General features: G+C 33.8%; 1 protein-coding gene across 3 annotated transcripts in view; it reads left to right on the top strand.

Annotated features, from left to right (window-relative positions):
- The window catches only part of VPS13A (vacuolar protein sorting 13 homolog A), a 261,903-nt gene that overhangs the window by 77,588 nt on the left and 158,944 nt on the right, over nt 1-25,371 (top strand). For all 3 annotated transcript variants that reach the window (XM_057725285.1, XM_057725287.1, XM_057725286.1), the window contains 4 exons: nt 7,712-7,850; nt 16,264-16,345; nt 17,556-17,710; nt 18,220-18,376. In XM_057725285.1, coding sequence (XP_057581268.1) covers nt 7,712-7,850; nt 16,264-16,345; nt 17,556-17,710; nt 18,220-18,376 — 533 coding nt within the window. The remainder of the gene's footprint in view (nt 1-7,711; nt 7,851-16,263; nt 16,346-17,555; nt 17,711-18,219; nt 18,377-25,371) is intronic.

Genomic DNA, 25,371 nt, shown 5'->3' with positions numbered 1-25,371 from the left:
GTTTTTAGTAGTGACATGTTAACATTAGGTCTTCTAATACCTGAATACAAGATGTCTTTCCATTTACTAGTGTTTAATTTCTTTCAGCATTATTTTGTAGTTTGAGTATGTGTCTTTTACTTCCTTGGTTAAGTTTATTCTTTTTGATGCTATTATAAATGGAATTTTCTTAATTTCTTTGTTAGTTAATAGAAACTCAATTGATTTTTTCCAAGTTGGTTTTGTATCCTGCAACTTTGATGAATTTGTTTATTAGTTCTTACATTTTGTGTGTGTGTGGAATTGTTACAATTTTCTACATATAAGACCACTTCATCTTAAAACAGAGGCAGTTTTACTTCATCCGTTCTGATTTGGCTGCCTTTTTTTCTTTTTCTTGCTTAATTACTCTGGCTAGAATTTCCAGTATTATGTTGAATACAGGTAATTTAAGTGGGCATCCTTTATCCTGAGCATAGAGGAAAAGCTTTTAGTCTTTTGCATTGAGTATGCTATCTCTGGTTTCTTCATATGTGACCTTTATTACTTTGAGGTAGTTTCCTTCTGTTTCTAGTTTTTGAGTGTTTTTAACATGGAAACATTGAGTTTTCCAAATGCTTTTTCTTCATTAATTGAGATGATCATGTGTTATTTTGTCCCTTTATTTTGTTAATGTGGTGTGTTTATTTTTCATATGTTGAACCATTCTTCCGTTCCAGGGATAAATCCTACTGGGTCATGGTATATAACCCTTTTAATATGCTGTTGAATTTTGTTTGCTAATGTTTTATTGATGATTTTTGCATCAGTGTTCACAAGGGATATTGGTCTGTAGTTTTCCTTTCTTGTAGTATCTTTGTCTGGTTTTGGTATCAGAGTAACGTTGTCCTTAAAATGAGTTAGGAAGTATTCCTTTCTTTTCAGTTTTTCAGAAGAATTTGAGAAAAATTTGTGTTAATTCTCTACATATTTGGTAGAATTCACTCATGAAACCATCTGATCATGGGCTTTTATTTGTTGTGAGATTTTTGATTACAGTCTCCATATTAGTTATAGGTCTGTCTAGATTTTCTATTTTTTCAAAATTCACTGTTGATAGGTGTGTGTTTCTGGGAATTTGTCCTAACTTTAAGTTATCCAATTTGTTGGCATAAAATCCTTCTTATTTTGGTAGAATTGGTAGTGATATCCCCACTGTCATTTCTGATTTTAGTTGAGTCTTTTCTCTCTTTATCTCACTCTAGTTAAAGGTTCTTCAGTTTTGTTCATCTTTTTAAAGAACCAGCTCTTTTGCTGATTTTCTCAATTATTTTTCAATTCTCTATTTTCTTTCTCTCTGTTCTAATCCGTATTTCCTTCTGCTAACTTTTGGTTTAGTTTGCTCCTTTTTTAGTTCTTTAAGGTGTAAAGTTAGGTTGTTGATTTGAGGTCTTTCTTTTTCAATATAAGTGTTTACAGCTATAAATTTCCCTCAGTATGGTTTTTGCTTTATACTATAAATTTTGGTATGTTGTGTTTTCATCTTTACTTGTCTCAAGGTACTTTTTTATTTCCCTTGTGATAACTTCTTTGACTCATGAATAGTAAATGTGTTAATTTCTTCATATTTGTAATTTTATATTTTTCATTCTGTTGTTGATTTCTAGTTTCATTCCATTGTGATTAGAAAAGATTCTTTCTGTGATTTCAATCTTTAAAAAATCTTAGACTGTTGTTATATTTTTATTTTTATATATTTATTCATTTTTTATTTTTGGCTGCATTGGGTCTTCATTGCTGTGCGTGGGCTTTTCTCTAGTTGTAGAGAGCGGGACTTACTCTTTGTTGCAGTACATGGGCTTCTCATTGTGGTGGCTTCTCTTGTTGTGGAGCACAAGCTCCAGGTGTGTGGGCTTCAGTAGTTGCAGCACGCTGGCTTGATAGTTGTGGCTCATGGGCTCTAGAGCACAGGCTTAGTAGTTGTGACATACAGGCTGAGTTGCTCTGCAGCATGTGGAATCTTCTGGACCAGGGCTCGAACCCATGTCCCCTGCATTGACAGGCGGATTCTTAACCACTACGCCACCAGGGAAGTCCTGACTATGGTTTTATGACCTAAAATTTGGTCTATCCTGGAGAATGTTCTTTGTGCATGTATGAAAAATGTGTATTCTGCTGTTGATGGAGGAGTGCTCATTTATGTTTGTTGATAGTGTTGTTCTAGTCCTCTGTCTTCTTATTGATCTTTTCTCTGGTGGTTCTATCAATTATTGAAAGCAGGGTAATGAAATCTCATGTTATTGTACAGCTGTTTCTTTCCTCAATTCTGAATATTTCATATATTTTTGAGCTCTGATGTTTGGTGCATATATGTTTCTAATTGTTATATCTTTTGATGAAGTGACCTTTTTATTATATAATATCTTTTGTCCCTTGTAACAGGTTTTGACCTACAGTCTGGTTTGACTGATGTTATTATAGCCATTCCTGCTTTCTTTTGGGTATTATTTGCATAGAATATCTTTTACTTTCAAATTGTTTGTGTCTTTAGATGTAAAGTAGGTCTCTTGCAGACAGCATATAGTTTGATCCTTTTTTAAAAAATTCATTCTGTCAATTTATATCTTTGTGAGGTTTAAACCATTATGTTTAAAATAAATACTGATAGGGAAGAAATTAATTTTGTCATGTTGTTATTTACTTTCTGTGTGTCTTAAAGCTTTTTTGTCCCTTTTTTCCTCCATTTTGGCCTTCATTTGTGTTTAGTTGATTTTTTGTTGTGATGTTTTGATGCCCTTGTCTGTCCACATATGCATATTCTATAGATATTTTATTAGTTATCATGGAGATTACCTATAACATTGTAAAGTTGACAGTCTTTTAAAAACTGACACCAACTTAACTTTAATTGCACGCAAAAACTCTGTTTACTGCTCCACCACCTCCACTTTATGTCACCGATGTCACAAATTATATCTTTATTATATATTTTGTACCCATCAGCATAGATTTATATTTTCATCCATTTGTCTTTTAAATCCTGTAGAAAATAAAAGGTGGAGTTACAATAAAAAAATCATAGTAATACTTGATTTTATATTTATTGTGTTTGCTTTTACCAAGATTTTTATATTTTATTGTTAGCTGACTGATGCTTTGAGCCCAGTATCCTAAATATAGAAGTCTGTTAAATTAGACTGGACTATTTAGCTGATTTAATCCTAAATAGTTTTAGACTGTAGCTAGCCCTTTCATCTTTTCTTTCCACCAGTAATTTTTCTCTCCCTTGCAAACGTTCAAATCTTAGCCACACATCTATTTTAAAATTTAAAGAAAGACACATCTAACAACTACCAGGCAGTCTAAGGGAGATTGTTACTAGAGAGGCAAGAAGAGAATGCTCATACAGCAATGCTCAGGGTTTTGTGCCTCAAGTATGAGTGGAAGGGATAGTAGTCCAGGGATAGCCTGGTCTTTTTCCCATTTGCTATGTTGTGGACCCTGTTCATTCTACTTACTGTTGTCACCATGTGAAAGGAAGAGACCTAGGAGAAACTTATATGCCTTTTTTTTTTCCTTTCAAAGTATAGTGAGTAAATTCTCTAGAAAACATTGTGCAGTTTACTAACTCTCATCCTCTTAGACTTCTTTATTTGAAAATATCAAACTGGAACTCTAAGAGTCTTAAAGCAGAGGAATGCCAGGAATTTGGCTTGAGGAAGAGAGAAGGAAAGAAAACCATTCCATACATTTTGCTGTTTTTTTATAATCAAGCATTAGAATGTATAGGTTAATTTTAGATATAAGGCTTAGTTAGGTTCTTTGGGTTCCTTCCCAAATGTCTTCCTGCCTATTTACTGTTGTCTGATATTTCTTTTAAAGTTTGTCAGTATATGAGAAAGGACAAAGATGGATGTGATTTTCTATTGTAAACATGATTATGAGTAGATTTTTTTCAACATTTTATACTAAGTATACTGGAATCTAGGATATTACAGGGTAACAAAAAAAGGAGGTTATGTTACTCTAAAAAAAAATGGCCAACTTCCCTTGCTTTAGATTGCTCTGTTAGTATATGATTTGGGAGAATTTATGTCCTGTAATGTAGAGAATATGTATAGCATAGCAGGAATTAAAACAGCTGGTTAAAATGTCTAAATATAGATAGATAATGGAATGCAAGAGTATGAGAGATTAATCCAGTGTAACAGTCAGCAGATTTTTTCTTTAAAGGGCCAGATATTAAATGTTTTAGACTTGAAGTTGTACTGTCTGTTACAACTACTCAACTTTGCTGTTTTAGCATGAAAGCAGCGATAAACAGTACGTAGTGAATGGGCATGGCTGTATTCCTGTAATACTTTATTTACAAAAATAAGCAGCAGGCTGGATTAACCCATGTCCACATTTTGCCAAACTCTGGTTCAGTGCATTACAGCCAAACATAACCAATAAAAGGGAAAAAAGACCAGGAAAGCCATTTGTACTAGTATTCTTATGATACTAAAATGGCTATAAGTTAGGACCAGAAAGTTTTGCCTAAAATAATCACAGGCAGAAACTATGATTTAGAAAGATGAAATCTGAGAAGCATTCGATTTTAGTTTTGTAAGTTGTGAGCAATATAAAGTAGATATGACATTATATAAAATCATGGAACTCTACGAGTATCAGGCAAGTTCCTTTGAAGTTTGAACTTAAAAAGTTTAAGGCAAATAAAAAGAAATCTCCTGTTATTTGGTAGGTATTATTTGGCACCTGTTATCTTCAGGTTGTTAAGCTGGCATATTTAAAGAAATTGAAAAGAAGTTTAGATACATTAATTAGACAGATCCATAATATGTACCTGTTAAGTTAGGATATAATGGGGTTAGTTACAAATATTTAGGCTATTGGAAGTAAAAGAAAGCTTATAATTTTCTCAAGGAATTCAGGTATATTTTTAGCAGTCATTGTGTGTGTGACTGAAAAAGTAAATTTAAAAAATGCAGGAATAAAAATGGTGAACGAAAACTTCTTCTCTTTGATGTCAGTCTCTTTTTAAATTATTAGTACTTTTTAAAGACTTTCTTCAGATTGTAGCAGTTTTAGGGTCGCAAAAAAGTAGATAGCAAGCTACAGAGATTGCCCGTACGCCCCCTGCATCCACCCATGCATAGCCTTTCCCATTAACAGCATCCCCCACCGAGCAGTACATGTGTTAGAATTGACAGACCGACTTTTACACATCATAATTACCCAAAGTCTGTAGTTTACGTTATGGTTCACTCTTGGTGTTGTACATTTAATGGATTTGGACAAATGCATGACATATATCCATCATATGGTATCATAAAGTGTTTATTATATAGAGTATCCTCGCTGCCCTAAAAATCTTCTGTTCATCCCTCCCGTATCACACTCAAGCCCTAGCAAGCACGGATCTTTTTACTGTGTCCATAGTTTTGCCTTTTCCAGAATGTCATATAGTTGGAATAATGGAAGAGAAAGGCTTTTCAGATTGGCATCTTTCAGTTAGTAATATGCATTTAAGCTTCCTCCCTGTCATTTCATGACTTAATAGCTCTTTTTTTTTTTTTAAGCGCTGAATAATATTCCATTATCTGATGTATCACAATTTGTTTATCCATTACCTACTGCAGGACATCTTGGTTGCTTCCAAGTTTTGGCTAAAAAATTGGAATATAAAACTTTTGTGGATAAACTTGATTCATATAAAATTATAAGTAAAGCTGTTATAAACATCTATATGCAGGTTTTTTTGGGTAAATATCAAGGAGCATAATTGCTGGATCATATGGTAAGAGTATCTTTAGTTTTGTAAGAAACTTCCATACTGTCTTCAAAAGTGGCTGTACACTTTTGCATTTTCATCAGCAGTGATTGTGAGTTCCTGCTGTTCCACATCCTTGCCATTATTTGGTGTTGTCAGTATTCCTGATTTTGGTTATTATAGTAGGTTTGTAGCAGTATCTCATTATTCTTATTTTGAGTTGTATTTCTCGATGATATGTAATGTAGAATATCTTTGCTTATTTGCTATCTATGTATCTTCTTTGATGAGGTGTCTGTTAAGGTCTTTGGCCCATTTTTCAACCAGATTGTCTTATTGAGTTTTAAGAATTTTTTGAACTTTTTAGATAATAGTCCTTTATGAGTTCTGTCTTTTGCAAATATTTTCTCCCACTCTGTGGCTTGTCTTCTAATTCTCTTGGTCTTGTCTTTTGTAGAACAGAAGTTTTTAATTTTTTTTTGGCCATGGCATGTGGGATCTTAGTTCCCCGACCAGTGATCAAACCTGTGCCCCCCTGCAATGGAAGCATGGAGTCTTAACCACTGGACTGCCAGGGAAGTCCCAGAAGTTTTTAACTTTCATCAAATCCAGTTTATCAATTATTTTTTTCATGAATTGTGCCTTTGTGTTATATCTAAAATGTGATCATCTAAAAAGTATTTAAAAAGGTCATCTCAGTTTTCTTCAATTTATCTTTTTGGAGTTTTATGGTGTTGTGTTTTAAATTTAGGTCTGTGATCTGCTTTGTATTACCTTTTGTGAAGGCTATAAGGCCTGTGTCTAAATTATAGATTTTTTTGCGTGTGGATATTCATTTATTCCAGCACCATTTGTTGAAGAGAATATCTTTGCTCCATTATTTTACTTTTGCTCCTTTGTCAGAGATTCAGTAGACTGTATTTATGGAGGTCTCTCTCTGCACTCTCTATTCTGTCCATTGTTCTGTTCCATTGATCTGTTTGTCTATTTTTTGCCAATAGCACAGTGTTTGCTTACTGTAGCTTTATAGTAAGTCTTGAGTGAGGGAGTATCAATCCTCCAATCTTGATCTTCTTCAGTCTTGATCTTCTTCAATCTTGATCTTCAGTCTTGATCTTCTTCAATATTCTGGGTCTTTTACCTCTCCATATAAACTTTAGAATCAGTTTGTCAATATCCATTAAATAACTTGATGGGATTTTGGTTGTGATTTCATTGAGTCTATAGGTCAGTTTGGGAAGAACTGACATCTTGGCAGTATTGAATCTTACTACCGTTGAATGTGGAAAATCTCTTCATTTATTTAGTTCTTTATTATCAGAGTTTTACAGTTTTCCTCATTTAGGTCTTGTATTTATTTTGTTAGATTTATACCTAAGTATTACTTTCTTAGGGTGCTAATATAAATGGTATTGTATTTTTAATTTCAGATTATACTTGTCCAGTGTTGGTATATAGGAAAGCAGTTCACTGTTATATAGTAACCTTACATCCTACAGCTTTGCTGTATTGGCTTATTAGTTTCAGGAATTTTTTCTATATAATTTACATAGATGATCATGTCTTATGTGAACAAAGACAGTTTTATGTCTTCTTTACCAATCTGTATACTTTTTCTTTTCTTTTCTTTTCTTTTCTTTTCTTTTCTTTTCTTTTCTTTTCTTTTCTTTTCTTTTCTTTTCTCTTTTCTTTTCTTTTCTTTTCTTTTCTCTTCCCTTCCCTTCCCTTCCCCTCCCCTCCCCTCCCCTTCCCCTCCCCTCCCCTCCCCTCCCCTCCCCTCCCCTCCCTTCCCTTCCCAGTTCAGCAATGAGATTGGTCAGTAAAGTAAAATGATGGGAATTTGACTGTAGATTGTGAGATAATTTGTCCCATGGACTGTGTAGATCATTTTTAGTACTTAAAATCACACTTGATTAAATTCTTAGATAATTTAAGGTGAACAGTCATCTTTTTATAATGATTTCTGTCTTTTTGAAACAGATTCAAGGTTTTTGGAAACTTACCACTGGTTTCTTTACGAATCTCAGATAAAAAACTGCAAGGAATTTTGGAATTGATTGAAAGCATTCCAAAACCCCCACCTGCAGCTGAAGTAAATGTCCCTGTTAAGCCATTTCAGGTAATGTATTTTCAAAATTAATGAAAGCATGAATTAAAAAAGAAATTCCACAAACAGTATTTGTAACAACCACAGAAATTTTGGGTAAAACAATTCAATTCATTGTGAATAGACTTTTAAAATTACATTTCAAAAGAGAAAATGATGAAATAGTAAAAGGTGCAAATAGTAAACAAATGTAAGAAATAAGTCTACCTTTCATCACTTCTCCAGTCTCCAGTCCCTTTCCTCAGTGGTTAACTACTGCTTCTCTAGCTTTTTGAAAATGTTTATAGCATATGCTAATACACACAAGTACAAACCTGCATATCTCTGTGTGTGTATATATGTATGTTACGTATTTATATACTCTTATGTTCTTAAAATTTACATAAATAGAATCATTATACTTAGTTTTGAGTTTGTATTTTTTCACCATTATTATCGTGTTATTTACCTTAGAGATTATTTACCTGTTAAGCACATACAGATCTGCCTTTTTCTTTTATATGGTGATACAGTATTGAATTCTGTGAGTGAACCATCCTTTGCCTGATATAATCCTCTTTTGATTGGCATTCATATTGTTATGAGTATTTTTAGTTGTAAAAAACCCCACTGCTTTGAACTTTCTCATACATCTATTTGGGTATATTTTTATCTGTTGTATACATTTCTAGAAGTGGTATTGTTGAGTAAAATATGTGAATTTTATATTTTAATGAACTTTGCCAAATTTCCTTTCTCAGTTGAGTACTAATACTTAGTCCCACCAACATAAATGTTGTTTCTCTCTTGCTCTGTTCTTATTAGTCTTGAGTATTAACAAATGTTAAAACTTGCTGTATTAAATGAAAAATTTTATCTTCTGGTTTTGGTTTACATTTCTTTATGAGTAACATAGGACTTATTTTCCTAAATTTATTGGTTATTTGAATTTCTGCTTTTGAAAACTGCTTTTTATGTCTTTTGTTGGGTTATGTTTTTCCAATTAAGGAAATTATCATTGTTTGTTATTACAAATACTTTTTCCCAAAATTTTTTTAAAAAATTAATTAATTAATTTATTGGCTGCGCTGGGTCTTTGTTGCTGTGCGTAGGCTTTCTGTAGTTGCGGAGAGCGGGGGCTATATTTCGTTGCAGAGAGCGGTGGCTGCTCTTGTTGTGGAGCACGGGCTCTAAGGCGTGCGGGCTTCAGTAGTTGCAGCTTGTGGGCTCAGTAGTTGTGGCTCATGGGCTCTACAGTGCAAGCTCAGTAGTTGTGGAACATGGGCTTAGTTACTCTGCAGCATGTGGGATTTTCCCAGACCAGGGCTCGAACCTGTGTCCCCTGCATTGGCAGGCGAATTCTTAACCTTTGCGCAACCAGGGAAGCCCCCCAATTTATTTTTTTATTTGGTACATTCATTTTTGCCATGCCAAAGCTTTTACTTTTTGCATAGTCAGAATTATTAGATTTTTCCTTCATGACTTCTGTGGTTTTTTTGTACCTCTTATCAAGACAGTTTCAAAGAGAAAATGTCAATTCATGTGGTTCTCTTTTTTAAATTCTGATTTCTCTTTTCTTGTTTAACTTTTCTTTTGAAATAATTTTAAACTTATAGAAATGTAAAAATAGTGCAAAGAACTTTTTTCCTCAAACCATTTGAGAGTAAGCTGCTGACATGTTGTGCCACTACCTTGAACACTTTAGTGTTTTACAATATTTTTTCATAGTCTGTTGTTGAGATTTTTATTTTCTTAACAGTGTCTTTGAAGAGCAGAGATTTTAAACTTTGATGAAATCTCATTTATCAGTATTTTCTCTTACAGATGAAGCTTTTTATGTCATGTCTCTGAAATCTTTGCCAAACATGAGGTCAGAAAGGTTTTCTCCTGTGTTTGATTCTAGAAATTTTGTAGTTTTAGGTTTTATATAAAGTTCTGTGAAACATTTATGTTAATTTTTTAAATGGTTTACATGATGAGTGATCATTCTGTTTTTACGTTTGTATTACTGGTTATTTCCGTTTCAGTTGTTGAAAAGACGCTCCTTCTCGATTGAGTTGTCTGTTTCTGACTCTCTTCTTCTCCAGAGTTTTCTGTGTTTTTCCTTTGATCTGTGTCTGTCCTTTTGCTGATACCATACTATCTTATTTCTATATGCATGGTAGGTCTTTTTTAAATCCTCTTCTTCAAGATGTTAAGGAAAATTTCTGTGACAATTTTGAGTCTGCTTCTCCCACCAGCTTTATGCTATGCTCACTATGCCTTTAAGTCCTTTTTGGCTTACTGTATATAGCCTTTTATACTTTATTTTTCTTCTTAAGCTTTTATAAGTTTTAGAAAAAGTATTTGTTTAATTGTTAGGTTCTCCCTTAGTTATCAGCAATGCCTGTGAGGACTTTTCCTCCCTCTCTGGGCTTAATCTCTCCTATATATCAGGAGAGTCTCAAGCACATAATCTACACTAGATCATGTTCCTTTTTAAAATCAAATGCATGTATAAAAACAGGCAGAGAATAACTATGTAATATGTTTCCTCATACGGAGTTTCTGTTATGTGCCAGACCACACATTTGGCAAAGTATCTCTCTCTAAGGGTATCTATTACTTATATATTCTAGACTTTCGCATATTTTGTCTTTAATCCTTATCACAATCAAGCAAGTTAGATGTTATAGTCATTATTTTGCCCAGGAAACAGACTCTTAGGGAGGTTAAATATTATGCTTAAGATCATATAGCTTGTATTATAACTTACAGAGCAAAATTTGAATTCAGGTTTCTTTTTTCTTTCTCTCTTTTTTTAAACAAATCTACAGTCCTACAGCTGATGTTCTTCCTGCTATCATGCTGTTTTCTGTATAGATGACTGCCTAATCTGAAAGGACTGTTTTCTCCTTTTTCCAAGTTTCCTAAGAAAGTTCTGTAGAAAACAGTAGCTCTTAAGTAAGAGTTTTGATTTAACTTGAAGTGGTTTTACCAGTCAGATCAAAAAAATTTTTTAAACAATTGCCCCTATGTGAATGTTTGTTTGACTTGTCTCAAAAACAAGGTTTCAGACACAGAACTTTTAAATCTACCTTTCTTCACTTCTGCAGTCTCCAGTCCCTCTCCTCAGTGGTTAACTACTGCTTCTGTGGTTTTTTGAAAATGTTTATAGCATATACTAATAACCACTGGACTGCCAGGAAGTTCCTGTATATGCTTTTAGATATACATATTTTAGGGTTTCTATGTCAATTACATTAAACATTCTAAATTTATAAAATTGTGTTTTGGATTGATACCAACTTAACCTCAGTAGCATACAAAAACTCTTTTCTGGAACCACCTGGTGGTCTAGTGGTTAAGATTTCACCTTCCAATGCAGGGGGTGACGTTGCAGTCCCTGCTCAGGAAGCTAAGATCCTACATGCCTTAAAGCCAAAAAACCAGAACATAAAACAGAAGCATATTGTAACAAATGCAATAAAGACTTTAAAAAAATGGTCCACATCAAAAAAAACAAAACAAAAACAAATTTTAAAAAAACCTCTTTTCTAGTACAGCTCTCTACTTCCCCATTAAGATGTTATCACAAGTTGCATCTTGTACATTGCGTGCTCAGTAATGTTATGATTATTTTTATGTTTTTCTTTAAAGTGTATATAGGAAATGAGTGGTTTTGAATTAAAAATACAATACCTTCTTATTTATTTATCCACATATTTATCTTTACTGTAGATTTCTTTTTATTTATATAGCTTTGAGTTAATATCTAGTGTTCTTTTCCTTCAACTTGAAGGACTCTTTGGCATTTCATATTGGGCAAGTATAGCAGTGACACATGCCTGCTGTTGTTTGTCTGGAAATATCTTAATTTCGCTCTCATTTTGAAGTACAGTTTTGCCAGACATACAATTCGTGGTTGACTTTTCTTTCAGTGTTAAATATGACTTTCCATTACCTTTTTAAAAAGAATTAATTTTTTATTTTTGGCTGTGTTGGGTCTTTGTTGTTGTGTGTGAGCTTTCTCTAGTTGTAGTGAGCGGGGGCTACTCTTTGTTGTGGTGCACGGGCTTCTCATTGTAGTGGCTTCTCTTGTTGAGTAGCGCGGGCTCTAGGCATGTGGGCTTCAGTAGTTGTGGCTTGCAGGCTCTAGCGTGTAGGCTCAGTAGTTGTGGCTCAGGGGCTTGGTTGCTCTGCGGCATGTGGAATCTTCCCAGCCCAGGGATCAAACCCGTGTGCCCTGCATTGGCAGGCAGATTCCTAACCACTGTGCCACCTGGGAAGTCCTCCATTACCTTTTGACCTTCATGGTTTCTGTTGAGAAATTAGCTGTTAATTTATTGAGGAGTCCTAATATGTGGCAACTTGCTTCTCTTGTTGCTTTCATTTTCCTTACTCTGTCTTTCAGCTTTTGATTATAAAGTGTTTTGGTGTGGATCTCTTTGAGTGTTTGTTACTTTGAGTTCATTGAATTTGGATTTTTTAGATTTATGTCCTTCATCAAATTTGTCAACTTCTGGGGCTTTATTTTTTTTTTTTTTAGATATCCTTTCTGGCCCTTTCTCTTTCTTGTCCCTTGCTGGGATTCTCATGATGCATGTATCAACTCACTTTGCGGTGTCCCACAGTTCCCTTAGGTGACGTTCATTTTTCTTAATCCTTTTTTTTTTTTTTTTTTAATAATTTTGACAGATCTGTCTTCGTGTTTACTGGTGTGCTAGCTCAACTCTGCTATTGAAATTCTCTAATAAATTTTTCTTTCTGTTATTGTTATTTACCCATATATTTATCTTTACTGTAGATTTCTTTTTATTTGTATAGCTTTTTCAGGTCTGGAATTTGATTTCTTCTTATAATTTCTACCTCTATTGGTATTTTCCATTTGTTGTGATGTTATTTGCCTGGTTTCCTTTAGCTTTTTCTCACTGGTTCTTTTTAGCTCTCTGAGCACATTTATGAGAGTTTATTTAAAGTTTTGGGGGTTTTTTTTGGCAGTAAGTCTAATGCTGCCTGTGCTTCTTCCTGAACCATTTCTGCTAATTTCCTCTGTGCATGGCCCACATTTTCTTTGCGTGTGTTATTCTGCTATTGTAACCAGATAGAGAAATTATGAGAAAATCACAGACTTACATATTCATTAACATAGATTTTTAAAATACTTAGCAAATATTACATTCAAATAGTATGATATTTTAACCAGTTTGCAAGGCAGAAATAGAGACACAGATGTAGAGAACAAATATGGAGACCAAGTGGGGAAAGCTGCAAGAGGAGGGATGAATTGGGAGATATTGGGAGATTGGGATTGCCATATATACATTACTAATAAAAAAAATCAAATTGTACACTTTAAATATATGCAGTTTATTTTATGTCAGTTGTATCTCAATAAAAGTTCTTAAAGAAAAAAAAGTAGTGTGAAATTTTAAAAACATAATACAGTAAAATACCAAGTGCATTTACCCCAGGAGAGCAAAAATAGTTCACCAGTCAATGTAATTAAGTACATTTCATTGAGTAAAGGATTAAAAATGTATGATTATCTCAATAGAAAAGGAAAAAGCATTGACAAAATCCAACAATCTTTCATGATAAAAACTCTTAAACTGGGAATGTAAGAGAGCCCCATCAATCTAAGAAAAACCTGTAGCTAATATCATATTTAATTTGAAAAAGACTGAATGCTTTCTCTGTAATATCAATAATGGTGCAAAAATGCCTTTTCTTACTACTTCTATTCAGATTCATACTAAAGGTTCTAACTTCTGCAATAACTCAAGGAAAATAAAGACAGGATGGAACAGAAAAAGCAAAACTATATTTGCAGTTGACATGATCATTTATGCAGGAAGTCCTAAGGAATGTAGGAAAATACCACTAGTAATAGCGAATTTGGCAAGGGTGCAGGATATATCAATGTAAATAAGTTGTTTCTAAAAATGAAATTAAGAAAAGTACTCCATAATAGCATTTAAAAAAGAGTTAAATATTTAGGAAAAATTTAACAAAAGATATACAAGACCTGTGTATCTAAAACTACAGAACATTTCTGAAAAAAAAATTGATCATGACCTAAATAAGTGGAATGATACACATAGTTAAGGATTGGAGGACTGACTCTATTAAAATGACAGTTCTCTCAAAACTGTATGGATTTCTCACAACCCCAATCAAAATACCAGATTTTTCTTCTGGAAATTAACAAGCTTATTATAATGTACAAGGTGAGTCAAAAATTATCTGCACTCTGGCCGTAGAATGTATAGAAGTTTTAATATAACCGGAGTGCGGGTAAATTTTTGACTCGTCCTCTGTATATATGGAAATGCAAATGTGTTCGCCAAAAAAAATAATTTGGATAAGAATAATATAAGAGGATTTCTAATACTTGATTTCAAGGTTTATTTTATAGCTACTTTATTCAAGGAAGTGTTGTATTGGTGTAAGAATAGACATGAAGATAAGTAAAGTAGAATAGAATACAGAAATAAATTCACAATATTATATATGGTTAATGTGTATTTTATTTCTTGCAAAGGTGCCAGTGCAACTAAGTGGGGGTAGGATAGTCTTTTCAGCAGTGGTTCTAAAATAGATTTCCATGTGAGGAAAAAGTGAACATTAATCAGTACCATATACCATACATGGTATTTAAGTTGAAATGGAAAGTAAACTTAAATGTAAATGCCAAAGGTGTAAAGATTCTGTAACAAAAACATAGGAGAAAATCTTTGCGTTCTTGTGGTGTGTAAAGATATCTTGGGATAAAAAAGCACAAATACAGAAGAAAAAAAATAAATTGCACTTCATGGAAATTAAAAATTTCTGCCTTTTGAAAGGCATTGTTAATAATGAAAAAGGCTAGCCATCCAAATGGGAAAAATACTTGCAACACATACAACTTACAAAAGACTTTATCCAAAATATATTAGGAGACCAAGAATCCGGTAAGAAATGGGCAAACAGACATATGAAAAGGTGTTCAGTTTTATTACTCATCATGAAGATTCAAAACAAAATCATTCTTTAATGAATGTCGTCGTAAAAAAAAAATTCAGAACATTAGAAATTGACATTGGGGCGGCATAGTTGTTACTTTTTGGAGGTATGCCTGATGATTGAGGACCATGAGGGAGGCTTCTGAGTTACTGGTAATGTTCGATTCCTGGATCTGGATTTTGGATGCATGGATGTGTTTTCTTTTTGAAATTTAGTTTTATTTATACTTATAGTTATGTACTCAGATGTAGTAGGTTATATTTCAATAAAAATGTTTCCCCTAGAAGAATAAGATTCAGAGAAGGACAAACACAACCCATGAACCTGTGATGTGATGTATAACTATTATACATTTGTGAAATTCTAATTAAAACTAGGGTGAAAATGCCAGTGAGATTGGCAACATTTAAAATGTCTGAAAACGCTGAACATTAGCGAAGAAATGGAGCCATACAAACGCTAATCTGCTTATATTGTGTAATGCCTTATAAACACTTGTGAAAACATGTTTGTAGTGCTTACTGAGGTGCACATATGAAATTCCACTCTTTGATATATACACCATAGGAAATCTTGCATATGAGCACCTATGTTCAAGGATACCTATAGTTGCAATGTGAGTAAAAGTAAGAATCTGTAAACAACACAAATATTTACCAACAGTGTAGTGGACAAATAAGTAGTGGTTTATTCATCAATGTATAGCAGTGAGAATGAGTAAACTATCAATATGGATAAAATTTAAAGACTGTTTTATTGAAGAAGAACATCACAGGGAAATGTATATAGTGTTACTGCCTTTTTCTAAGTTTAGGAAGAAACAGGTTAAACAAGTATTACTTAGAGAATCAGTCATAGGAGGTTAAAAACAAGTAAATAGAAGTAAATCAATTTTAGGGAATGTGATCAAGAAAGGGGCACATAAGATGCTTCTAGATAAGGTTATGGTACTATTTTGTTTCTTGACCTGGTTGGAAGATTCAGGGGTGTCTTTTATCATTATCATTTTCAACTGCATTATATGTTTTTTGTATGCTGTATTTCCCAGAACGGTAAAAAAGTAAATTTACTAAAGTATCTTTAAAAAATTAAAAATGAAACTGCAAGCTCCCCAACTACAGAGGCTTTAAGTTTTGAGACTTTTGGTTGTTTCTCATGGATGCCCTAGAGGTGGCTTCCTTTATTTAGTAAGATGTTAAGATATATCTAAGATCTCTTCCTACGCAAAGTCTGTCAACAAGGAAATGATTATAACAGTTCTGCAATTTATATTTAGCCTAGAAATTGTAAAAGCACGTCTTTAAATCTACATTTTACAAATTACTTTTCTAATTCAGACTGGATTTTTTCCAGTTTATTCAGATGGGGGGGGGGGTGGTGTGTGTGTGTGTTGTCAAAATTGTCTTAGAACTTGTAATAAAAGTCTATGTGCTAATTGACAGTGAATTAACTTTTCTTCCAGATTCACAGATCCACTTCTTTGGGAACATCACAGATTTCACAGAAAAAGTTTCCTCTTTTGGAAATTCCATGTGTTGAAGATGGTAAAATGAAACTACTTTAGGAAATTTTCCTTGTTACAAATATATTATGAAAATAATTTTCATTTTGAGACCACATAAAATATTTTAGGCAAAGCAGATATTTGCATATTATCCAGAAAATTTCACTAAAATTCCTTTAAAACAATATAATTTTGATGTTCCTTAAAGTTGCTTTTGCAGTGGGATTTTTTTGGTATATATAAGTTGAACCCCATAATCACAAGGAGCACTAGTAAGTTAATTATCTTTATCCTATTGTGATCTAAGAGACCCCTCCCCAAAATTTGTGTCTAATTTATGTGTTACTTAGCTTTTAGAGATCTCCATTATAGTAATTTTTTTTCTTTCATTTTCCTTTTTTGTTATTAAAGGAAAAAAAAAAATCAAGCCTTAATACCTACATTCACATATAAAAATTGGTAAATATTTTGTTATGAAATATATGCTTTTTTTGGGCCACATTAGAAAGAAAAATAAATGTATTTTTCTATTTTTAAGACTTTAAAACTTGTAAATGTTAAATAACAGAAATTGCCTTGTTGATCCTTAGTTTTCTAAAGAATGTTTTCCTTTCTGTGTAGTGACCAGGGTGGGTGGGGAGTGGGAGGAAATGTTGTTGCTGAGATCATCTACTCTAAAATTCAATTTTATGTTTTTAGGGCTATACTTAGATGGTTTCAGTTTCCTTTGAACCTTCTTTTAATGGTTTATTAGATTTTGGGTCCTGTTTAATAACATGTTGTAGAAATTTATTATCATATTCCTATATAGTCATACATATGTGAAGTAATGCTTGATCTTAGTTTCTCCATTCAAACTTTAGGGCCTGCCTTCTGCTTTCAGAGTTTGTAACTAAGTCCTGTTTTGCTGTCCAGGTAGAGTGAGCATATTAGTGTGTTCCCTTGAGTATTCATCATGTATGTAATAATTGGCATTGGCATTTGCTATGAAATTTTCTTTAGCAATTTTTAGACTAGTGATTTTAAAGATGATGTTCATTAAGCTAAAGATTGCATTTTGTAATTTTCCATATATTTTGTCATTAAGAATGTTATTTTTTCAGATGTAATCCCTATATTCTATTTATTTTTGACCTTACATTCAATTTTTTGAAATAGTGTTTTAGTGTTCATATTTAATTCTGAAATTTTATTAAAAGGTTGTTAAATCAATCATTTTGATTATTGACTTAAAAAATGTTCTGTGGTAGATTCAGACGAGGAGTTTTTTGATGCACCGTGTAGTCCCTTGGAAGAGCCTCTTCAATCTCCAACTAGAGTTAAAATTCCTCAACAGAAAAAGCTTCAAAAGCCAGATTGTTCAAAAAATATGATTGAGTATAAAATAAGATTTGAAGTGCCAGAGGTATGCATTGATTATACTGTGGTAAAATTAATATGGCTTATTTAAGTTATTGGTCATTTCTGCTATTCACAGCTTATTTACATAGGCTCATTACTATAGACAGTGTCATCTTCATTCTGTTTAAGCGCAATCCAGATGTTACTTTGTGATTCTCCCTCTCCTTTCTTTGAAGATTAATTTCCTTAATCAATAATTAAAGTTTTGGCCACCCTCACCTTCTGAGAAGGGTCCACATTCTGCCTATGGAATTTGTCTCTCTAAAAATAAATCTGCTTTCACTTAAAAAAAATTAACAATTTAGATGTATTGTTGTTATTCAATATATATTTATTGAAAATAATTTGCACAATGTGTGTATTGTATGTGTGTGTATAAAATCTCTCCTAAATTTAAATACGAATCATTTATACCATATGTATACCTCACATATCCATATATAGCCACCATCCACATAAACATTTTTTTTTTTGTTTTAGGTAGTCACAGTTTCTCTTTTCTTTCTTTTCCAGGTTTTGATTCAATTCTGTCACCTTGTTGGAGATTCTGAACTACCTGTGGTGGAAGTTAATGTCTTAGGATTGGGCACAGACATTGAGCTTAGAACATTTGATTTGAAAGCAATTGCCTTTTTGAAAGAGGTCTGCTTAAAATGCCCAGAATATTTTGGTAAGAATCTTTGTTTTAAAAAATAAATTAATTATTCTATTTGATTACCTTCTAGAGATAAGTTCTCTGGGTGTTTTAGTCAGTACATTTGATAAAATATTATCAAAGAAATATTATGAGTTAGTCTTCATAACTACTTTGGAAACTAAGGGTTATACTAGAGAAAAAGTGAAGGTAATTTTTCTCATTAGGGAAGATGGTTTAATTTTAAGTCTACTTAAGTGAATACTAAAATACTGAATAAGTTTCCTGTTGATATTATAACAGTTTACCACAAATTTATTAAAGTTCTGTAGCTCAAATGTCTGACTTGAGTATCAACAGGAAAAAAATCAAGCTGTCAGCAAGGCTCTTTTTTTGGAGGCTGTAGGGAAAGAGCTATTTTCTTGCTAACTCAGGTGTTGGCAGAATTTAGTTTTATATGGTTTAAGTCTGTTTTCTTGCTTCATATAAGGTGAGGATTGGCCTTAGCTCCTACAGGTCTCTCTAGGTCTTTGCACACAGTTTTTTTGTATCCCAGAACCGTTATGGGGTGTGAGATCTTTCTCATGCTGTAATCTGTCTAAGCTTTTCTTTTGCCTTTTTCTTCCACTCTTAAAAACTAAGGTAATTAGATTGGGTGCATCTGGATAATTGAGGATAATTTCCCTTAATCTTAACTTTAATCACCTCTGTAATGTTCCATTTACCATATGAGATAATGTATTCTCAGGTTTGGGGGGATTAGAGCATGGGCATCCTTGTGGAAGGAGTGTGTAATTATTTTGCCTACCACAAACAATTTATATCCCAAATCATAACACATAAATTATATGATATCTTAGAAAATATTTCTGTTTGCATTGACAGACTTTTGGAAGAGTATTATTTTTATCTCCTCCTTTACATTTTGAGGTTTTTCCTTGAGCTATAATTCTGAATCGTTCATCAATTCCATCAAAATATTAAGACAAACCATTCATTTCCAATTGGGATGCTTTTTATTTCTTTTTCTTGCCTAATTGCTTTGGCTAGGACTTCTAATACAGTGTTGAATAAAAGTGACAAGAGTCAGCATCCTTGTCTTCTTCGTGGAGGAAAAACTTTTAGCATTTCACTGTTGAGTAGTATATTAGCTGTGGGCTTGTCATAGATGGCCTTTCTTATGTTGAGATATATTCCTTCTATTCGCACTCTGTAGAAGGTTTTTATACTAAATGGATGTTGAATTTTGTCAGATGCTTTTTCTGCATCTATTGAGATGATCTTATGATTTTTATCCTTCATTTTGTTAATGTGGTGTATCATGTTGATAGATTTGTGGATGTTGAACTGTACTTGCATCCTTGAAACAAATCCCACTAGATCCTGGTGTTTGAGCCTTTTAATATAGTATTTTTTTTTAAGAACTTTTATTGAGATACAGTTAACAGACAATAAACAGCATATATTTAGAGTGTACAATTTGGTATCCCTATCTCCCAATTTATTCCCCCTCCCCCAACCCTCCCCGCTTTGCGCCCTTGGTGTCCATGTGTTTGTTCTCTACACCTGTGTCTCTATTTCTGCCTTGCATTTCCTCTTTCATAGTTGTTAGCATTTGCCTTATGTATTGAGGTGCTCCTATATTGGGTGCATATATATTTATAATTGTTATCTCCTCTTCTTGGATTGATCCCTTGATCTTTCTGTAATGTCCTTTCTTGTCTCTTGTAACATTTTTTATTTTAAAGTCTGTTTTTTCTGATATGAGTATCGCTACTCCAGCTTTCTTTTGATTTTCATTTGCATGGAATATCTTTTTCCATCCCCTCACTTTCCATCTGTATGTGTCCCTAGGTCTGAAGTGAGTCTCTTATAGACAGCATATATATGGGTCTTGTTTTTGTATCCATTCAGCCAATCTGTGTCTTTTGGTTGGTGCATTTAGTCCATTTACATTCAAGGTAGTTATCAATATATATGTTCCTATTCCCATTTTCTTAACTGCTTTGTTGTTGTTTCTATAGGTGCTTTTCTTCTCTTATGTTTCCCACTTAGAGAAGTTCCTTTAGCATTTGTTGTAGGGCTGGTTTGGTGGTGCTGAATTCTCTTAACTATTGCTTGTCTGTAAAGCTTTTGATTTCTCCATCAAATCTGAATGAGATCCTTGCTGGGTAGAGTATTCTTGGTTGTAGGTTCTTCCCTTTCAGCACTTGAAATATATCGTGCCACTCCCTTCTGGCTTGCAGAGTTTCTGCTGAGAAATCAACTGTTACCCTTATGGGAGTTCCCTTGTATGTTCTTTGTCGTTTTTCCCTTGTTGCTTTTAATAACTTTTCTCTGTCTTTAATTTTTGTCAGTTTGACTACTATATGTCTTGGCGTGTTTCTCCTTGGGTTTATCCTGCCTGGGACTCTCTGCACTTCCTGCACTTGGGTAGCTATTTCCTTTCCCATGTTAAGGAAGTTTTCAACTATAATGTCTTCCAATATTTTCTCGGGTCCTTTCTCACTCTCGTCTCCTTCTGGGACCCCTATAATGCAAATGTTGGTGTGTTTAACATTGTCCCAGAGGTATCTTAGGCTTTCTTCAGTTCTTTTCATTCTTTTTTCCTTATTCTTTTCCACATCAGTGATTATCACCATTCTGTCTTCCAGCTCACTTATTTGCCCTTCTGCCTCAGTTAATCTGCTATTGGTTCCTTCTAGTGTATTTTTCTTTTCAGTTGTTGTGTTGCATATCTCTGTTTGTTTGCTCTTTAATTCTTCTAGGTCTTTGGTAAACTTTTCGATCTTTGCATCCAGTCTTTTTTCAAAGTCCTGGATCATCTTCACCATTATTCTTCTGAATTCTTTTTCTAGAAGGATGCCTATCTCCTCTTCATTTAGTTGTTTTTCTGGTGTTTTATCCTGTCCCTTCATCTGGTACAAAGTCCTCTGCTTTTTCATTTTCTCTTTCTGTGGCTGTGGTTTTCAGTTCCACAAGACGAAATACTGCTGATACTGCTTGATCCTGCTGTCTGCCCTCTTGTGGAGGAAGCTTTCTAGGAGGCTCGTGCGTGCTTCCTGATGGGAGGGACCGATGGTGGGTAGGGCTGGGTGGGCAGAGCTCAGTAAGACTTTAATCCGATTTGGTGGGCGGAGCTCAGTAAAACTTTAATCTGTTTGTCTGCTAATGGGTGGGGCTGTGTTCACACCTTGTTTGTTGTTTGACCTGAGGCTGCCTAGCACTGGAGCTTACAGGCTCTTTGGTGGGGCTAATGGTAGACTCTGGGAGGGCTCAGGCCAATGAGCACTTCCCAGAAACCCTGTTGCCAGTGCCCCTGTCTCCTTGGTGAGCCACAGCTGCCCCCCACCTCTGCAGGCAACCCCCCAACACCAGCAGGTAGGTCTGGTTCAGTCTCCTATGGGGTCACTGCTGCTTCCTCCTGGGTCCTGGTGAAGACATTTTTTTGTGTGCCCTTCAAGAGTGGAGTCTCTGTTTCCCCCAGTCCTGTGGAGATCCTGCAATCAAATCCGCTGGCTTTCAAAGTCTGATTCTCTGGGGATTTCTCCTCCTGTTGCTGGACTCCCAGGTTGGGAAGCCTGATGTGGGGCTCAGAACCCTCACTTTAGTGGGTGGACTTCTGCACTATAACTGTTCTCCAGTTTGTGAGTCACCCACCCAGCATTTATGGGATTTGATTTTAACGTGATTGTGCCCCTCCTACCATCTCATTGTGGCTTCTTTGTCTCTGGATGTGGGGTGTCTCTTTTGGTGAGTTCCAGTGTCTTTCTATCGATGATTGTTCAGCAGTTAGTTATAATTCTGGTGCTCTTGCAAGAGGGAGTGTGTGCACGTCCTCCTACTCTGCCATCTTAATCCTCTTAATATAGTATTGAATTTGGTTTGCTAATATTTTATTGAGGATTTTTACATCTATATTCATCAGGAATATTGTCCTGTGATTTTCTTTTCTTGTGGTGTCCTTGTGTGCTTTTGGTATCAGGGTAATGCTGGCCTTGTAAAATGAGTTTGCAAATGTTTCCTCCTCTCCTGTTTTTTTGGGAAGAGTTTCAGAAGGATTGGTATTAATTCTTTCTAAATATTTGATACATTTCACCAGCCATCTGTTCCTGGATTTTTTTTGTTGGGAGGTTATGAGTCAATCTCCTTAGGAGTTATTGCTCTATTCAGACTTTTTATTTCTAGGAATCTAACCATTTCTTCTAGGTTGTCCAATTCTTTAACATATAGAAATATCCATAATAGTCTCTTATGATCCTTTAAATTTCTGTGGTATCAGTTGTCAAATCTGCTTTTTCATAACTGATTATATTTATTTAAGCCCTTTCTCTTTTTCATGGTGAATCTAGCTAAAACTTTGTCAATTTTGTCTTTTCAGAGAACCAGCTCTTTAGTTTCATTGATTTTTTCTGCTGTCTTTTTCATTTCTATTTCATTTATTTCTGCCCTCTTCTTTGTTATTTCTTACTTCTACTAACTTTGGATTTTGTTCTTTTTTTCCCCTAATTCCTTGATGTGTAAAGTAAGGTTGTGTATTTGAGATTTTTCTCATTTCTTAAAGTAGGCATCTAAGCTCTTCTCTTTTAGAACTGCTTTTGCTGCATCCCATAAATTTTGGTCTGTTGTATTTCTATTTCCATTTGTCTCAAATTATTTTTTAATTTCTCTTTTGATTTATTAATTGACCCAGTAGTAAAACTGTCACTAGTGCAGAAGACACAATATTATACATACAAAAACTCCAAAGACTCCACCAAAAAAACTGTTAGAACTAATCAACAAATTCATTAATGTTGCAGGATACAGAGTCAACATACTAAAATCTAATAACAAACTGTCAGAAAAGAGAAATTAAGAGAATAATGCCATTTTCAATTGAATCAAAAAAAAAAACAAAATACCTAGGCAGAAATTTAACCAAGGAGGTAAAAGACCTGTCCACTAAAAACTATAAGATATTTATGAAAGAAATTGAAGAACACATGAATAAACAGATATTCTGTGTCTCATGGATTGGAGTAATTAATACTATTAAAATGTCCATCCTACCCAAGGAAATCTACAGATTCCATGCAGTCTCTATCAAAATACCAATGACATTTTTCACAGAACTAGAACAAATAACTCTTAACATTTGTGTGGAACCATGGGAGACCCAAATAGCCAAAGTAATCATAAGCAAGAACAAAGATGGAGGCATCATGATCCCTGATTTCTAACTATATTACAAAGCAGTAGTAATCAAAACAGTATGGTACTGGCATAAAAACAGACACATAGATTAGTGGAACAGGATAGAGAGCCCAGAAATAAGTCCACCTATCTATCATCAATTAATTTATGACAAAGGAGCCAAGAATATACATTGAGGAAAGGATAACTCTTCAATAAATGGTGCTGGGAAAACTGTACAGCCACATGCAAAAGAATGAAAATGGACTACTGTCTTATAGCATAAACAAAAATTAACTCATACTGGATTAAAGATGTGAATGTAAGACCTAAAACCATAAAACTCCTAGAAGAATACATAAGCAGTAAGCTTCTTGACATTGATCTTGGTGATGATTTTTTTTGTTCTGATTCCCAAAAGGGAACAAAAGCAAAAATAAACAAATGTGACTACATCAAACTAAGAAGCTTCTCTGCATCACAGGAAACCATCAACTAAATGAAAAGGCAGCGTATGAAACAGGATTATGTAATTGCAATTCATATATCCAGTATAAGGTGTTAATATCTAAAATAATAAAAACAACTCATACAACTCAGTAGGAAAAAACCAGTTTTATTAAAAAATGGACATAGAATCTGAATAGGCATTTTTTCAAAGAAGACGTAGAGCTAGCCAACAGGTTTATGAAAAGATGCTCAACTCTCTAATCAGGGTAATGCAAATCAAAACCACAAGATACCACCTCATACATGTTAGAATGATTATTATCAAAAAGACAAAATAAAAAGTGTGGGTGAGGATGTGGGAAAAGGGAACCCTTGTGCTTTGTTAATGAGAATGTAAATTGGTGCAGACATAATGGAAATACTGTATCTCAGTATAGCATTGAGGTAATTCAATAGAATTACCATCTGAATGGCAGTTCCACTTCTGAGTATTTATCTGAAGAAAGCAAAATCACTCACTTGATATGTGAACCCTCATATTCATTGCAACATTATTCATAATGGCCAAGATATGGAAACAACCTGAGTGTCCATTGATGGGTGAATGGATAAAGATGTGGTGGCATATATATAGATGGAGCCATAAAAAGGAATGAAATCTTGACATTTGTGACAACATGAATGGACCTTGAAGGCATTATGCTTAGTGAAATAAGTCAGATAAAGATAAATATGTTATGATCTCACTTATATGTGGAATCTAAAAGAAACCAAACAACAATAAAAAACACTAAGGTAACATAGAGAACAGATTGGTCATTGTCAGAAGTAGGAGTGTGAGGCTATGCAAAATGGGTAAAGGGGGTCCAGTGGCACAAACTTCCAGTTATAAAGTAAATAAGTCACGGAGATATGAAGTACAGTATGGTAACTGTAGTTAATAATAGTGTATTGCATATTTGAAAGTTGCTGAAAGAGTAAATCTTAAAAGTACTTATCAGAAGAAGAAAAATTTCTAAGTAAGTGTGAGGACAGATGTTAACTAAACTTATTGCGGTGATCATTTCACAATGTATATTAATGTGGAATCATGTGGTACACCTGAAACTAATGTAATGTTTTATGTCATGTATACCTCAAAGCAAAATACAAACTATTCATTAATTTAATTTCATTATACTCCTTTGTAGCATAAGAACATTATTATGTATAGAGATGACATTAAAATTATTTTAATAGACTTTATTTTTAGAGTAGTTTTTGATTCACTGCACAGTTGAGAAGATGATACAGATTTCACATGTATCCCCTGCACCTACACATGCATAGCTTCTCACATTATATTCTCCACTAGAGTGATACATTTGTTGCAGTTGATGAACCTACATTGACACCCTGTACCAAAA

The sequence above is a fragment of the Hippopotamus amphibius genome, chromosome 2 (genome assembly GCF_030028045.1).
Source record: "Hippopotamus amphibius kiboko isolate mHipAmp2 chromosome 2, mHipAmp2.hap2, whole genome shotgun sequence".
NCBI lineage: Eukaryota > Metazoa > Chordata > Mammalia > Artiodactyla > Hippopotamidae > Hippopotamus > Hippopotamus amphibius.
This window is presented reverse-complemented; position numbering and strand designations above follow the sequence as displayed.